This window comes from Mytilus galloprovincialis, chromosome 12, assembly GCF_965363235.1.
Source record: "Mytilus galloprovincialis chromosome 12, xbMytGall1.hap1.1, whole genome shotgun sequence".
Taxonomy (NCBI): domain Eukaryota; kingdom Metazoa; phylum Mollusca; class Bivalvia; order Mytilida; family Mytilidae; genus Mytilus; species Mytilus galloprovincialis.
In genome coordinates, this window is record NC_134849.1 from 27,098,596 (window position 1) to 27,115,741 (window position 17,146).

General features: G+C 32.0%; 1 protein-coding gene across 1 annotated transcript in view; it reads right to left on the reverse strand.

The window, feature by feature from the left end:
* Positions 1 to 847: 847 nt before the first annotated feature.
* LOC143055282 (uncharacterized) overlaps positions 848 to 17,146 on the reverse strand; it is a 119,929-nt gene continuing 103,630 nt past the window's right edge. The window contains exons 11-13 of the mRNA XM_076228416.1: positions 14,513 to 15,136; positions 13,329 to 13,438; positions 848 to 2,056 (exon numbers count right to left, since the gene is read on the reverse strand). Of these exons, the coding sequence (XP_076084531.1) occupies positions 848 to 2,056; positions 13,329 to 13,438; positions 14,513 to 15,136 (1,943 nt within the window). The remainder of the gene's footprint in view (positions 2,057 to 13,328; positions 13,439 to 14,512; positions 15,137 to 17,146) is intronic.

Sequence of the window (17,146 nt, forward strand, 5' to 3'; positions counted from 1 at the left end):
TCGAAATGTATCACATAGCAATCAACAATTACATGAATAACACTGCGATACAAACACAAATTAAAATGCTAAAAAAGTCAAAAGCATACTGCTGAATAACAAAACTGAGCAAAACTGACCCAAATAAGAGCCGGCTGTTAAAGGTTTTCTGATTCATAATGGCATCTATGAAACGTTCGAAGAAAAGATGTATTCGTCCATCACAAGGACATGTTATTCATATTCAAGCGCTGCGTATATATTGTTACATAGAACTAACCCGAAATAGTTTTGTCTAGAAGAGAGAGGCGAACGATTCCAGAGGGACATTCAAATCTGAAATCGAAAATAAACTTCAAAGATGTACGTTTCGCGGATTTTTAACTTGCTATAAGACCATTTTCTTAGAAAAATGTATGTACCAACTCAGGAAAGTTTAAGTTGATTTTTCTTGTGCCGTTGATTGATACAATTTGATTTTGTCAGATTTGTAGTGGACTTCATCTTTTGAAATTGTTTTTGTTTCCTCCACATCAGACATATGTGTTCATGAATAATACCATGGTATTGGACATTAGAAAGCACATTTGGCTCAAACAAATATACTAATTAAATGTCTTCAATGTCCACCTTGGTATTTTATTGTAAGTTTATTAAACGAGAGTCTTCCTTTTGTGCGATTGGGTTTAGGAACATTAGTGATGTTGTTAAAATCAGGACACAAAGCAAAATACTTTTAACGGTCAGGACTATGATGGTGGTATTAGATAGTTATAAGAAAATAAGAATAATACTATATTTTTGCACTGTTATATGTTGTCAGGTATGTTGCAATAAATAAATCAATACAAAAGAGTTAATGTTGTACTTACTCTAACTCATCACTTAAATCCCACGGCTTTACTAAATCGTCTGATGAGTGGTTTGTATCATGCTCTAAGCACCGGTAATCCGTAGTGAGTAAATCTCTAAATGTTTTTCGATTGATTGCAAAATTACCATCTTCGCATGTAAATGAATTTGAATATTGTATATGCAGACTGTATCGCTTTCGCAGTGTTTCTACGAATCGAAATAACTCTGAACTCAATTTTCCGTAAGTCTTATTTGACATTCGTGAATCCCATACCTGAAGGGCTATGGTATTAGGGCCTTCACAAACCACAAGTTGTTCACAACCAGACGAATCCAAATCAAAAACACCAACCTGGCGGAACAATGCATTTCTTTTGCGTCGATTTTTTTTATCGAGTATAACACTTACATCATACTGTTTAATGTACCATGCCATTATGTGGTTGAAAAAGGCTGGAGGAAGAAACTCAAATTCTAAACATAACCAACTTGTTTTTTTAGTTGATTGACTTCCATAAGAAAACTGTTTCTTTACTTCAGGGAAAGAGCATGACTTTATCATACATGGCATGTATAATTCAGTTGAATTTTTCAAGTTCATTATAATATCAAACCGCTTCATCACTTCAAGTAAATGTGGTTTGTTTTCCTCAAACTGCAATTCTGGTTCTTTCTTGAACAGGCAAGATAAAAGAGATTCTGTTAGTTGACCAAAGTTTATCAGTTTTTGCCAGTCATCTGAAACTTCTTCAACATTTTTAATTTTATCACTTACAAGACATCTAAATGCATTTACCAACCATTTAGGGTCCAAAATAACATAATCTGCTAATTTTTCCTCATCAAAGTAGACGACTGTTCCAATGTCATGGCAGTATTGCAAGCATCGTTTTACTTCATTATCTTCGCTGATGTTTATATCTGGATGTTTTGCAATTTTAAGCAATGTTTCAGTTGATGAAATTGGTACATTGCTATCTTTTAACTTCAACAAGACTTCTTGAAATAAAAGCCATTTTAACGGACAGTCTTTGCCCCAATCTTCCATATCCATAGCTTGGCGTGAAATATCTTTTCTGATCTCTTCAAATACAATATCAGTATCCTCAGTATTAGAAATAAAATATAAGTTTTTCAAGTGTCCTTTCTTTTTCTGGTCATTCATACTTTGTCCTAAATTTTCTTTAAATTGTTCTTGTCGTTGTTTGCGCTCAAAAGGGTCCTGCAACATGATAAAGGCATACTTTAACATTCATTGTCTTTGATTAAACATTTTTGAATAAGGAAATATAAAATTAATACTGTAATGATTTACAAGACATTGTTTGTTTCTTTTTTATATTTTAATTGTTGCATTGATTGATTAATAAATTGTTAACTGCGTAACGTCCAGTTGAAAATATGGCATGCAAGTTCAAATAGTTATCAAAAGTACCAGGATTATAATTTTATACGCCAGACGCGCGTTTCGTCTACATAAGACTCATCAGTGACGCTCAGATCAAAATAGTTAAAAAGCCAAATAAATACAAAGTTGAAGAGCATTGAGGACTCAAATTCCAAAAAGTTGTGCCAAGTACGGCTTATGTAATCTACTCCGGGGGTAAGAAAATCCTTAGTTTTTCGAAAAATTCAAAGTTTTGTAAACAGAAAATTTATAAAAATGACCATATAATTGATGTTCATGTCAACACCGAAGTGCTGACTACTGGGCTGGTGATACCCTCGGAGACGAAACGTCCACCAGCAGTGGCCTCGACCCAGTGGATAAATAGTTATCAAAAGTACCAAGATTATGATTTTATACGCCAGACGCGCGTTTCGTCTACATAAGACTCATCAGTGACGCTCAGATCAAAATAGTTTAAAAAGCCAAATAAATACAAAGTTGAAGAGCATTGAGGACCCAAAATTCCAAAAAGTTGTGCCAAATACGGCTAAGGTAATCTACTCCTGGGGTAAGAAAATCCTTAGTTTTTCGAAAAATTCAAAGTTTTGAAAACAGAAAATTTATAAAAATGACCATATAATTGATGTTCATGTCAACACCGAAATGCTGACTACTGGGCTGGTGATACCCTCGGGGACGAAACGTCCACCAGCAGTGGCATCGACCTAGTGGTGTAAATAGTTATCAAAAGTACCAGGATTATAATTTTATACGCCAGACGCGCGTTTCGTCTACATAAGACTCATCAGTGACGCTCAGATCAAAATAGTTTAAAAAGCCAAATAAATACAAAGTTGAAGAGCATTGAGGACCCAAAATTCCAAAAAGTTGTGCCAAATACGGCTAAGGTAATCTACTCCTGGGGTAAGAAAATCCTTAGTTTTTCGAAAAATTCAAAGTTTTGTAAACAGAAAATTTATAAAAATGACGTCATTATTGATATTCATGTCAACACTTAAACGCCTAAGTGTTGACTACTGGGCTGGTGATACCCTCGGGTACGAAACGTCTACCAGCAGTGGCATCGACCCAGTCGTGTAAATAGTTATCAAAAGTACCAGGATTATAATTTTATACGCCAGACGCGCGTTTCGTCTACATAAGACTCATCAGTGACGCTCAGATCAAAATAGTTTAAAAAGCCAAATAAATACAAAGTTTAAGAGCATTGAGGACCCAAAATTCCAAAAAGTTGTGCCAAATACGGCTAAGGTAATCTACTCCTGGGGTAAGAAAATCCTTAGTTTTTCGAAAAATTCAAAGTTTTTTAAACAGAAAATTTATAAAAATGACCATATAATTGATGTTCATGTCAACACCGAAGTGCTGACTACTGGGCTGGTGATACCCTCGGGGACGAAACGTCCACAAGCAGTGGCATCGACCCAGTGGTGTAAATAGTTATCAAAAGTACCAGGATTATAATTTTATACGCCAGACGCGCGTTTCGTCTACATAAGACTCATCAGTGACGCTCAGATGAAAATAGTTTAAAAAGCCAAATAAATACAAAGTTGAAGAGCATTGAGGACCCAAAATTCCAAAAAGTTGTGCCAAATACGGCTAAGGTAATCTACTCCTGGGGTAAGAAAATCCTTAGTTTTTCGAAAAATTCAAAGTTTTGTAAACAGAAAATTTATAAAAATGACCATAGAATTGATGTTCATGTCAACACCGAAGTGCTGACTACTGGGCTGGTGATACCCTCGGGGACGAAACGTCCACCAGCAGTGGCATCGACCCAGTGGTGTAAATAGTTATCAAAAGTACCAGGATTATAATTTTATACGCCAGACGCGCGTTTCGTCTACATAAGACTCATCAGTACCAAAACGAGATCATTTCAACAATACATACACTACAAACTCCTCAGAGTCTGAATTGACCAGTTTTTGTGCTCGACCAGTAAAATCGAGCACACATTTTACTCGACTAGTCTCGACATTGTCTCGACTGTACTTAACTGTACTTAAGTGTAATCGACTTTACTTAATAATTCTGATTCAGTACTTGATGATCTTTGTGGAGTCTGAAATGGTCTTGACCAAGGCTCGATCTGTCTCGACCTGTCTTGACTAGTCTCAACCTGTCTCGACTAGTCTCGACTCAGTCTTAACCAGTCTCGACCTGTCTCAACTAGTCTTGACCTTCAAATTTAGTTTTGACTGGTGTAAATCAGCCCATCTAACTAAATTAAATATTGATCTTACAAAATTCAAGCTTATTAGGTAGTTTGATTTATTGCTGTGAAATGAAAGAATTTAATTTTACAATATGTAAAAAAAAAATTATTATATAAAAATTCAGATAGACATCTTTAATTTTTTTTATAACTTTTTTCAAATCAACTTGGATTTTCATCAAACTATGCAGCTATCTTACTTATATATCAAGCTTACTGAATCCCATTTCATTTAGTTTTTTGTTGTATTGCTGTCAAATTTAAGAATTAAAGTAATCTTGGTATAAAAAGCTAGGATTTGCAATTCGGACAAAATAGAGATAGTACACTTTAATTTGTTTATTAACTTTTTCAAATCAACTTGGATTTTCATCAAACTATGCAGCTATCTTACATATATATCAAGCTTACTGAATCCCATTTCATTTAGGTTTTTGTTGTATTGCTGTCAAATTTAAGAATTAAATTAATCTAGGTCAAAAAAGCTAGAATTTGCAGTTTGAACAAAATAGAGATAGTACACTTTAATTTTTTTTATAACTTTTTAAATTCAACTTGGATTTTATTGAAACTATATAGCTACCTTGGTGATGTATTCTTCTTACTGATTCCCAGGTTGTTATAAAGTTTGTTGTATTGCTGTCAAATTTAAGAATTAATTTAATCTAGGCAAAAAAAGCTAGGATTTGCAGTTTTGACAAAATAGAGATGGTACACTTTAATTTTTTTCATAACTTTTTCAAATCAACTTAGATTTTCATCAAACTCTACAAATATCTTTGCAATATATTGATCTTACTGAATCATAGGTTGTTATTTTGTTTGGTGTATTTCTGTCAAATTTAAGAATTTAATTAACCTAGGTCAAAAAGCTACGATATAAGAAATATATCTTTTCTCATAATTTGGGAAAAAGTATATATAAAATATTAATATAATTCCTTTAATGTTTTATTCCTTTTGATATACACTATATAAATATATCAAAAAGGGATGAAACATTAGAAATTATTAAAATACATTTAGTTCTTCTGATTTGTGGTAAATTATAAAGCAATAACTTCTGCTTGGGGCAAACTTATTAAAAAGATCACATCTACCAGAGAGTTTTAAATTCTAAATAACATTTATTCAAAGTTGCAACATCCTGTCAAATCTAAATCGCAGGGCTTTTAATTCACTAGATAAGTAATATACGAGTTTAAGAAAAGAAGGGCTTTCTTTTTACCTGTAAAACTCATGTGTACTGATGTAATTAAATCATGTATAGTGTCATGTCATTAAATTTGACAAAAAAATATTTTAAAACTTCATAACAACCTGGGATTTAGTAAGATCACCAAGGTAGCAATATAGTTTTAATCAAATCCAAGTTGATTTGAAAAAGTTATTAAAAAGCTTAAAGTGTACTATCTCTATTTTGTTCGAACTGCAAATTCTAGCTTTTTTGACCTAGATTAATTTAATTCTTAAATTTTACAGCAATACAACAAAAAACTAAATGAAATGGGATTCAGTAAGCTTGATATATATGTAAGATATCTGCATAGTTTGATGCAAATCCAAGTTGATTTGAAAAAGTTATTAAAAAAATTAAAGTGTACTATAAAATTGAGAATGGACATGGGGAATGTGTCAAAGAGACAACAACCCGACCAAATTAAAAACAACAGCAGAGGGTCACCAACAGGTCTTCAATGTAGCGAGAAATTCCCGCACCCGGGGGCGTCCCTCAGCTGCCCCCTAAACAAATATATACTAGTCCAGTGATAATGAACGCCATACTAATTTCCAAATTGTACACAAGAAACTAAAATTAAAATAATACAAGACTAACAAAGGCCAGAGGCTCCTGACTTGGGACAGGCGCAAAAATGCGGTGGGGTTAAACATGTTTGTGAGATCTCTCTATTTTGTCCGAATTGCAAATCCTAGCTTTTTATACCATTAGATTACTTTAATTCTTAAATTTTACAGCAATACAACAAAAAACTAAATGAAATGGGATTCAGTAAGCTTGATATATATGTAAGATAGCTGCATAGTTTGATGAAAATCCAAGTTGATTTGAAAAAGTTATTACAAAAATTAAAGTGTACTATCTCTATTTTGTCCGAATCGCAAATCCTAGCTTTTTATACCAAGATTACTTTAATTCTTAAATTTTACAGCAATACAACAAAAAACTAAATGAAATGTGATTCAGTAAGCTTGATATATATGTAAGATAGCTGCATAGTTTGATGAAAATCCAAGTTGATTTGAAAAAGTTATTAAAAAAATTAAAGTGTACTATCTCTATTTTGTCCGAATCGCAAATCCTAGCTTTTTATACCAAGATTACTTTAATTCTTAAATTTTACAGCAATACAACAAAAAACTAAATGAAATGTGATTCAGTAAGCTTGATATATATGTTAGATAGCTGCATAGTTTGATGCAAATCCAAGTTGATTTGAAAAAGTTATTAAAAAAATTAAAGTGTACTATCTCTATTTTGTCCGAATTGCAAATCCTAGCTTTTTATACCAAGATTACATTAATTCTTAAATTTTACAGCAATACAACAAAAAAACTAAATGAAATGGGATTCAGTAAGCTTGATATATATGTAAGATAGCTGCATAGTTTGATGAAAATCCAAGTTGATTTGAAAAAGTTATTAAAAAAATTAAAGTGTACTATCTCTATTTTGTCCGAATTGCAAATCCTAGCTTTTTATACCAAGATTACATTAATTCTTAAATTTTACAGCAATACAACAAAAACTAAATGAAATGGGATTCAGTAAGCTTGATATATATGTAAGATAGCTGCATAGTTTGATGCAAATCCAAGTTGATTTGAAAAAGTTATTAAAAAAATTAAAGTGTACTATCTCTATTTTGTCCGAATTGCAAATCCTAGCTTTTTATACCAAGATTACTTTAATTCTTAAATTTTACAGCAATACAACAAAAAACTAAATGAAATGGGATTCAGTAAGCTTGATATATATGTAAGATAGCTACATAGTTTGATGCAAATCCAAGTTGATTTGAAAAAGTTATTAAAAAAATTAAAGTGTACTATCTCTATTTTGTCCGAATTGCAAATCCTAGCTTTTTATACCAAGATTACTTTAATTCTTAAATTTTACAGCAATACAACAAAAAACTAAATGAAATGAGATTCAGTAAGCTTGATATATATGTAAGATAGCTGCATAGTTTGATGAAAATCCAAGTTGATTTGAAAAAGTTATTAAAAAAATTAAAGTGTAATATCTCTATTTTGTCCGAATTGCAAATCCTAGCTTTTTATACCAAGATTACTTTAATTCTTAAATTTTACAGCAATACAACAAAAAACTAAATGAAATTGGATTCAGTAAGCTTGATATATATGTAAGATATCTGCATAGTTTGATGAAAATCCAAGTTGATTTGAAAAAGTTATTAAAAAATTAAAGTGTACTATCTGTCATGGTGTGTTATTTGGCTTATATTTGTGTTAGTGTTATTTTGGATAAAAATATGTTTTATTTTATGAAAGAAAATTTAATGTTTGTATTTTGTAAAAGTTTTAATTAATCTGTTTAATTAATTTTACCTATGCTGTGGCATTAGTACTCAAAATGTCACAGTTTGCTCAAAGCACTTTATTTTGAAATATTAATTGTAATTAGCATATGTCACTTATTAGGATTAGGCTTTGTTAATTAAAGTCTCTTTTTACTAATGAGAGTAATATTAACATCTTGTGTCATGTCGAGTTATTTTGTGTTTTAGTATAAATATCATTGTGAAATTTTGGAAAAGCAGTCACCTTTCGGAAACCTAACCTTTCACTACTAAAGTCTATTATACTGGATCTGTAAGACTGTCGATCAGTCTACTAGTTGACTTTGTAGTGCTTAGACAAAAATGTATTTTGACTCACCTTTTATTTTTGAGAATATTTTTAGAAAAACAGTCAGTGTTTCAGAAGCGTAACCTCACACTACTCATGTCATTATACTGGACCTATAAGACTGTCTACCAGTCTACCAGTTGACTGTGTAGTGTGAGACAAAATTTATCTCTGACTCATAATTTAACTTTGGAAATACTTTTGAGAAACTTTTATTTTTGAGACTTTTATATTTTGAATTGAGATTAAGTACATTTTATGATTTAGTAATTTTGGCATTTATTTTATATTTTACATTTTAAGGAGAAATAGTTTTACTTTGGATTTGTTATTTAGATTTGATACTTTATACTTTAATTAGATTATTATTATTTGGCATTGTTTATTGATTGATTTGTTATCATTCATTTAAATCGTTATCGTTAATTAAACTATGAAAACCTTCCTTGCGTTTTAGCTATGCCTATCAGAACATTAAGTCTAGCGATAGACTGACCCCCTGTCCCTTGGTTCCAGCACATAAGAGTTAGATCCCCCTTATCTAACAGTGCTCTCGAGTGGACCTTGGTGACATATCTCTATTTTGTCCGAATTGCAAATCCTAGCTTTTTATACCATTAGATTACTTTAATTCTTAAATTTTACAGCAATACAACAAAAAACTAAATGAAATGGGATTCAGTAAGCTTGATATATATGTAAGATAGCTGCATAGTTTGATGAAAATCCAAGTTGATTTGAAAAAGTTATTAAAAAATTAAAGTGTAATATCTCTATTTTGTCCGAATTGCAAATCCTAGCTTTTTATACCAAGATTACTTTAATTCTTAAATTTTACAGCAATACAAGAAAAAACTAAATGAAATGGGATTCAGTAAGCTTGATATATATGTAAGATAGCTGCATAGTTTGATGAAAATCCAAGTTGAATTGAAAAAGTTATAAAAAAATTAAAGTGTACTATCTCTATTTTGTCCGAATTGCAAATCCTAGCTTTTTATATCAAGATTACTTTAATTCTTAAATTTTACAGCAATACAACAAAAAACTAAATGAAATGTGACTCAGTAAGCTTGATATATATGTAAGATAGCTGCATAGTTTGATGAAAATCCAAGTTGATTTGAAAAAGTTATTAAAAAAATTAAAGTGTACTATCTCTATTTTGTCCGAATAGCAAATCCTAGCTTTTTATACCAAGATTACATTAATTCTTAAATTTTACAGCAATACAACAAAAAAACTAAATGAAATGGGATTCAGTAAGCTTGATATATATCTAAGATATATCTGCATAGTTTGATGAAAATCCAAGTTGATTTGAAAAAGTTATAAAAAAAATTAAAGATGCCTATCTGAATTTTTATATAATAATTTTTTTTTTACATATTGTAAAATTAAATTCTTTCATTTCACAGCAATAAATCAAACTACCTAATAAGCTTGAATTTTGTAAGATCAATATTTAATTTAGTTAGATGGGCTGATTTACACCAGTCAAAACTAAATTTGAAGGTCAAGACTAGTCGAGACAGGTTGAGACTGGTTGAGACTGAGGTGAGACTAGTCGAGACAGGTCGAGACTAGTCAAGACAGGTCGAGACAGGTCGAGCCTTGGTCAAGACCATTTCAGACTACACAAAGATCATCAAGTACTGAATCAGACTAATTAAGTAAAGTCGAGACCTAGTCGAGTACACTTAAGTACAGTTAAGTACAGTCGAGACAATGTCGAGACTAGTCGAGTAAAATGTGTGCTCGATTTTACTGGTCGAGCACAAAAAATGGTCAATTCAGACTCTGAGGAATTTGTAGTGATATATAGGACTTTAAAGCACGATTGTACTCTACACTAAAGTACGATGGTGTCTCCCGCTAAAGTATGGTTGTGTCTCACGCTAAAGTACGATGGTTGTCTGTTCGCTAAAGTACGATGGTTGTCTGCTCGCTAAAGTACGATGGTTTATCACGCTAAAATGCGATATACCAAAAGGGTAAGATTTGAGGGATTAAGGTAGATCATAAGTATGGACTTTTTGATACAAGAGTTTTCTTAGAATTTGACAAAATAAAGATTTTACTAAGCTTTTTTTTCAACAATGTAATAAAAGTATTGATCGCCGTGCTATATTTCAAGCTATGGGTCGTTAAAAATTGCCTAAAATTTGGTTAGATTGTTCATTAAAAAACACCTTTGTATGCATAAAAAAAATTCTATAAGATAGAATTATGAAATAGATTTTGAGAAGATAGGTTTTTATTATATGTTTTTAGAAAATAAAAATAAAAAATTGTGCCATTAGACTTGTTTTCTTTCTACAAGTAAATATGAAAAAATCCTCATTATAGGTCCTGGTATAATTTTTTTTACTAAAAGAGTTATATCCCCTTAAATGACTCATTTGAAAAAAATGATTCTAAAAACAAAGAAAAAAGATATTTGTTTAAATATTATGAATAATACAATAAATCACCAAGTTTTCTTAATATGAATACAAATGTAAATAGTCTAACTATTAAATTTCAAATCTGTCTAAAAATTCGTAGATTTGGGCAAATTACAAGAGCAATTTTGTACTGTGATAGTAAAATCAAAAATGGGATAAATCATGAATACAACTTTGTTAAAAAATATTCAAAAGATAATTGGTGTAACGAGGTGATGTTCGCTGACTTTTCTTCTTTTTCATAGTGACCACACAAACATGTCATATTTTCCTTCAATATAAAAAAACTAATGTTTTAGACGACTAAATCAAATTATAATTTACGCATGAAAACCAGTACTGACGTTACTTTCCAATAAAATCGACAATATTTAAACGGGAACTGCAAAGTAAACTGCGACGTAAATAATGATTCAAATGTATCTTTTCGCTTCTAACAAAAGCAGGATACATGATATCCATGCGAATACTATTTTTATCTATATACTAGTAGTAAAATGGACGACTGCAGAATACAAGTTCTTCCAGCTAAAAGAAAAAAATACATTTGCCTCAGTCGACAAAGCATGGTTAGGGTAAAATCAATTCAGTCATTGACATTTAGTTTCAAAGGTGTTAATAAAATATTTGAAATTTATCTTCTGGTCTGTTCAATTTATTGGTACATTAATTCGGCCGTTAATTTATCGTTTGATTTATTTTACATTTGTTATTTCGGGGCCTTTTATAGCTGACTATACAGCATGGGATTTGCTCGTTGGTTGAGGCCATGTGGGGACCTTTAACCTTTAAATTTCTGTGTCCTTTTTTCACCAAAATATTTAATTGGGTTTAAAAAAACGCCAGTTAAAAACTGCAAAAAAAAATCGTATACTTTGTTGCCCCAAGATCGCGAAATTTTACATACGCTAAAATAACCCGCTATAAGTTATATTAGATGTGGACACATTAAAGGCATATGTTATCATTCAATGTCTTTGAAAAAATATTCTCAAATTTGAAAATAACCTCAACGCGAATCATTTATTAATAAAGATTTAAAAGAAGTGTTTATTTTCATTATGTAAAGTGACTCATATTTACGTTAGTCTACGACATTGTTTCTGTAAACTAGCCTTAAACTATGAGCTCATGGGTTTAAAGGCGAGATTTTAAACTTAAAACCAATATTTATGAACAGTTTGTTTCTCAGTTTAAACAGCTTGGATGGATAACATTATCGTGAAAGTGGGTTCTTGCTATTAAATGCTATATGTCATATCTGCATTGTAATTTCATTTAGTTTTAAACACATACGTTTGCTTTTACTTGAAATAAAAAAACAACAAAAAGTCCATTTTATGCTGTCACTATTTGTTATTTGAGGTTGAGTATGTAGTTCATATTAAGATGCTATTTGCTTTATTGACACTGTATTCAAAATACGTCGATGCTGTTAGTAATAAGGCTCGGGTTATATATGTGAACTATTAATTTGATGGATGTAAGTTTGATATATTCATGCAACGCTGGTTGTCAACTACTGAATTAATTTTTAAAAACATATCGCTATAATAGTGTCCTTGATCAAACTTGATCGTTGAAATAAAAGTAAAGCTACGAAATATTTATGAAGTGTGCTGTTTTTTGTTTTTGTTTTGTTTTTGTTTTGTTTTTTGTTTTGTTGGTTTTTTTTCTACTTTATGGGGCATTTATGAAATGTATTTGATACATTAAATTGAATGTTCGTCGTAGGTGTAACTGTATTGATTTTAAAAAAGAGGGATGAAAGATAATAAAGGGACAGTCAATATCTTAAATCGAAAATAATCTGACATTTCCATGGCTACAAATGATAGACAAACAGACAAACAATAGTACACAAGACACAACATAGAAAACTAAAGTATAAACAACACGAACCCCACCAAAAACTAGGGGTACTCGCAGGTGCTCCGGAAGGGTGAGCATATCCTGCTCCACATGTGGCACCCGTCGTGTTATACCAATCCGGTAAATTGTCTTATTCGGTAGGTCACATTCATGAAAGGGAAGTGGATTGTAGATACGACGTAAGGAACATATCCGATATCATCTGATTAATAAATTGTAGTTACGACGTTAGGAACATATCAGATATCCGATTTAAAATACACATGAAGGACGCTCATTTAATACAATAAAATCCAAGTGAAGTGCAGAGTTTAAAAAAAATGTGGACCAAAGCACACCAAAACATTTGTCAAATAAAGCTATAATAATCCAATCCTTTGGGTAAACAATTATTGACCTTTGAACTCCTCCTTTAGTAATGGCAGAACAGGAATTAATACCTGCATTCCTATGTTCCATCTTTAATGTTCGGCGTTATGTTTCGTATACTGTTGTTTTGTCCATGTTTTTTTTTTAAATGTTTATACAAACATACTTCTTATTTCAAATAATGGACTCTTATTTGTCCAAAAGACATCGTATTACAATGTATTAATATTTAAAGATATTATCGTTATGTACTAAATTGTTTTACAGGAATTTACAAATTTACCTTAATTTTATCTTCGTGTGTACATACAACAATGATTGGAGGGTGCAGTGTGTCGTTCTTTGTGGTTGACCAGTAGCAGTGAATGGCGTCAAACCAGAAACTTACATATTCTGTAAATATACATTTATGTAAGTCTAAAACTTTGCACACCAAGTCCGACTGGGATAACTATTTTACATCCCAGCTGTTTTAGATAAGACGAAAACCATTTACAATTCATAAAATCTAGTTTAGAACGCCACACAACCATAACAATATACTTTATATATTACTATATGATGTATTCCCATTTTGAACCCCAAACACGATGAGTAGATATCAAACAATGTCAACTCGCCCCACTTGCCAATCGGCCCACACTATATCGCCACTTTTTGAAAATATCGTCCCACTCTTGTTTACCGACTTGCCTCACTTTGAAAAAGTGTAAAATCAAATTCAACAATCAGTCTGAAAACTCACTTATTAACGAAAATGGTTAAAACCCCACTGAATAAAGGTTTGACAACTCGCCCCACTTATAAAAAGATCTTGCTTCCTTTAAGTATGTCTAATTAGTATTATTTCGTATCAAGTCGTCCTGGTGTAGTGGTATGTGTAGTGGCTTGATATGCTAAAGGTCTTGAGTTCGAATCCCAGCATATACACTGGATTTTTTCTACGTGAATTTTAATAGATAGTCGTATAATTAATTATAAGTTTTATAGTGGATTTTACATTCCCGCCAAAATGTTACAGAACAAAGGAAAGCATGCATAACAAAGAAACTCAAACTGGGGTGATCTGGTAGGGGTGATCCGGCTCAGATCACCCCTGTTAGAACAAAGGAGCTGGGATGTAATATACGTGACTGTGTATATTTAATTTAAAAATGAGTGAAAAACAAAACTGTTAGTATATAAGTTCAAAGTTGAAAACAGTAAAGATCAGTTTTTACTATTCGAATCACTAAACATGTGTATTCAACATGCTAAAAATGGATACTTTGCATAAGTTTAATTCAGTTAAGGTTTGATTTAGGTATTCAATTAGGCTTTAAAACTGTATATTATAACCCTATCACAACATTTTGTAGGTGTAAAGTACTTTTTGTCAGTTCATCATGAAGAAACATGAAGAATTTGGAAGCAAACCAACACCATGACAACAGTTTTTATTGTCCATTTCTCTATTCGAGAACTTACGTGCCGAGCCTTCAACATCTAGCCCTTGGTTTGCAACAGCGCTGAACTCTAAATTATCTGTGACAAGCACATAAACTGCACATTTTGACAGAAAAACTTGGTGCGTGGCATAAAAATCCTTCTGACCAGCAAAATCCCACAACCAACAAAACGCTAACATATCATCATGTTTCTCTGTCGGAGATTGAAGATATGAATTCATAATTGTAGAGGTCATTTTGTTTATATTCTCATCGTTAAGAAGATCAGACTCATTTTCCGTTGAATAGTTATTAATTTTTGAGTCGACCATTTTTTCTAATCTACAATTATCCGGTTGCAATTCATATAAACCAGTGTCTACTGTTGCATGATCGTCTTTATCATCAGCTAGGATTAATGTTTGCATGTTTACTACGTCCACATATTCATCACTTTCGGTCTGAGGATCGTCATTAAAGCTATATATGTCATGACTTTTATCGGAAATTGTGTAAAGTTGTATGTCTGATTCTTTTCTTGATTCGTCTTCATTTGAACTTAAAGGTTTATGGTCATCAACAGTTGCAATTGATTTGCGTTCTTTATTAAGCATCTTCCCTTTAAACACTTGTCGAATCAATCTGCGTACATCATCGTCTGTCTCTATTAACATGAACAAAAATTAAGTTATGTAAACAGGTGCATCAAAAGTTAAAATGTTAAATGATTATATGCTTTTTTGTTTCTGTGTCACACAAAGAAGAAACGCACGAGCATATGCTCAATGCATTGTTTTGCTGCTTTGTAAATCTTTAGTATTTGAAAACAATTATAATGTGGACGTTTTCGTAAGTATCATGAACAGTTTCCAATCAAAGCTATGATTGGAACAATGTTTCTGAAGCTATTTGATATACCCTATGGTTTTCATATAGTAAATACGAAAAAGTAAATTCAAAAAGGGAAAATTCAAACGATTAATTTTGTCATACAACGTAGCGAATCAAAACCACCTGTCAAAGAGTACAGGCGTTTTAACAAAAAAGAAATGCGTTAAATATAATGTCAAACTTGCTTATCCGCCCATGTGAATGGTACTTGTTTAAAAGAGGGACGAAAGATACCAAAGGGACAGTCAAACTCATAAATCTAAAACAAACTGACAACGCCATGGCTAAAAATAAAAAAGACAAACAGAAAAACAATAGTACACACGACACAACATAGAAAACTAAAGAATAAACAACACGAACCCCACCAAAAACTAGGGGTGATCTCAGGTGCTCCGGAAGGGTAAGCAGATCCTGCTCCACATGTGGCACCCGTCGTGTTGCTTAAGTGATTACAAATCCGGTAAATAGTCTAATTCGGTAGGTCATATTCATGAAAGGGAAGGGGATTGTAGTTACGACGTAAGGAACATATCCGATATCATTTGTGAAACGGTTATTCCATAACGGTCAACCAACTCGTGATGGCGTCCGTAAAATTTACGAAGGGATGATTTCAACTTCACCATTTGGAACTCTTGGTTTAATAGCTTCCTTGTGAGCAGCAAACCTCATTCAAGAAAATTATGATAGGAAATGCAAGCACGGGAATATCGTATCAATTGGGAGATATATACCCCGTATGCAGGTGCTGCTGGAATGTTGCTACTTAGAAATGGAAAGTTCACAATTTGAAAGCTGAAATCATCTCTTTTGTCGTAAAGTTTTGTATTCAACCGACCCTCATTGTCAATTTCTAGATGTAAGTCAAGATATGAAGCCGACTTAACTGTATCTGTAGTATCCTTTATCTCTAGTTCGATTGGATAGATGCGTTCCACATAGTCACCAAATTTTGAATTGTTTAGTGAAAGAACATCATCTATATAGCGGAAAGTAGAGTTAAAGGATATTGCTAACTTCTTATCTTTCTTCCTAAGAAGTTCCTGCATGAAGTCAGCCTCATAATAATAAAGAAACAAGTCGGCGAGTAGAGAGGCACAGTTTGTTCCCATTGGAATGCCGACAGTCTGTTGAAAAACACGTCCTCCGAACGTAACAAATATGTTGTCAATCAAGAAATCAAGCATCTTGATAATATCAGTTTCAGAGAATTTTTTGTTTGAATCAGAGTGATTCTTTACAAAGTAGGATTTATCCCTCCCTAAGACAAGATACTTGTATCTACGTTGGCCATTCTTTTTTATGAAGCAAAGTAATATCAACTCTTTCAATTTGTCTTTTAGTTTGGAATGTGGAATACTTGTGTACAGGGTAGAAAAGTCAAATGTTTTAATACTGTTACAAGATGAAAGAGAGTTAGATTGTATGTACTCTAAAAGATCTTTTGAATTTTTAAGTATCCACATCTGATTCACGCCACCTCTAGAATAGGCAGTTTCAAAATAACTTTGAAGCCCGTCTTTGATTGCTGATAAAATAGATGTTAATAATTTAGAAAGAGGTTTCGTGGAGCACTTGGAAGACCCAGCAATATACCGTTGTTTGTAAGGACACTTATGTAGTTTAGGTATCCAATACAGTGATGGAAGATCCAGTTCTTCATCTTTGGTTGAAATTCCAAAGGAACATAGAACAGACCTATGATTATCCAGGATTTCCTCTTTGGTAAGTGTCGTGAGGGTATATGTTGAGTTACCAAGTGAATTGTCAATACCTAATT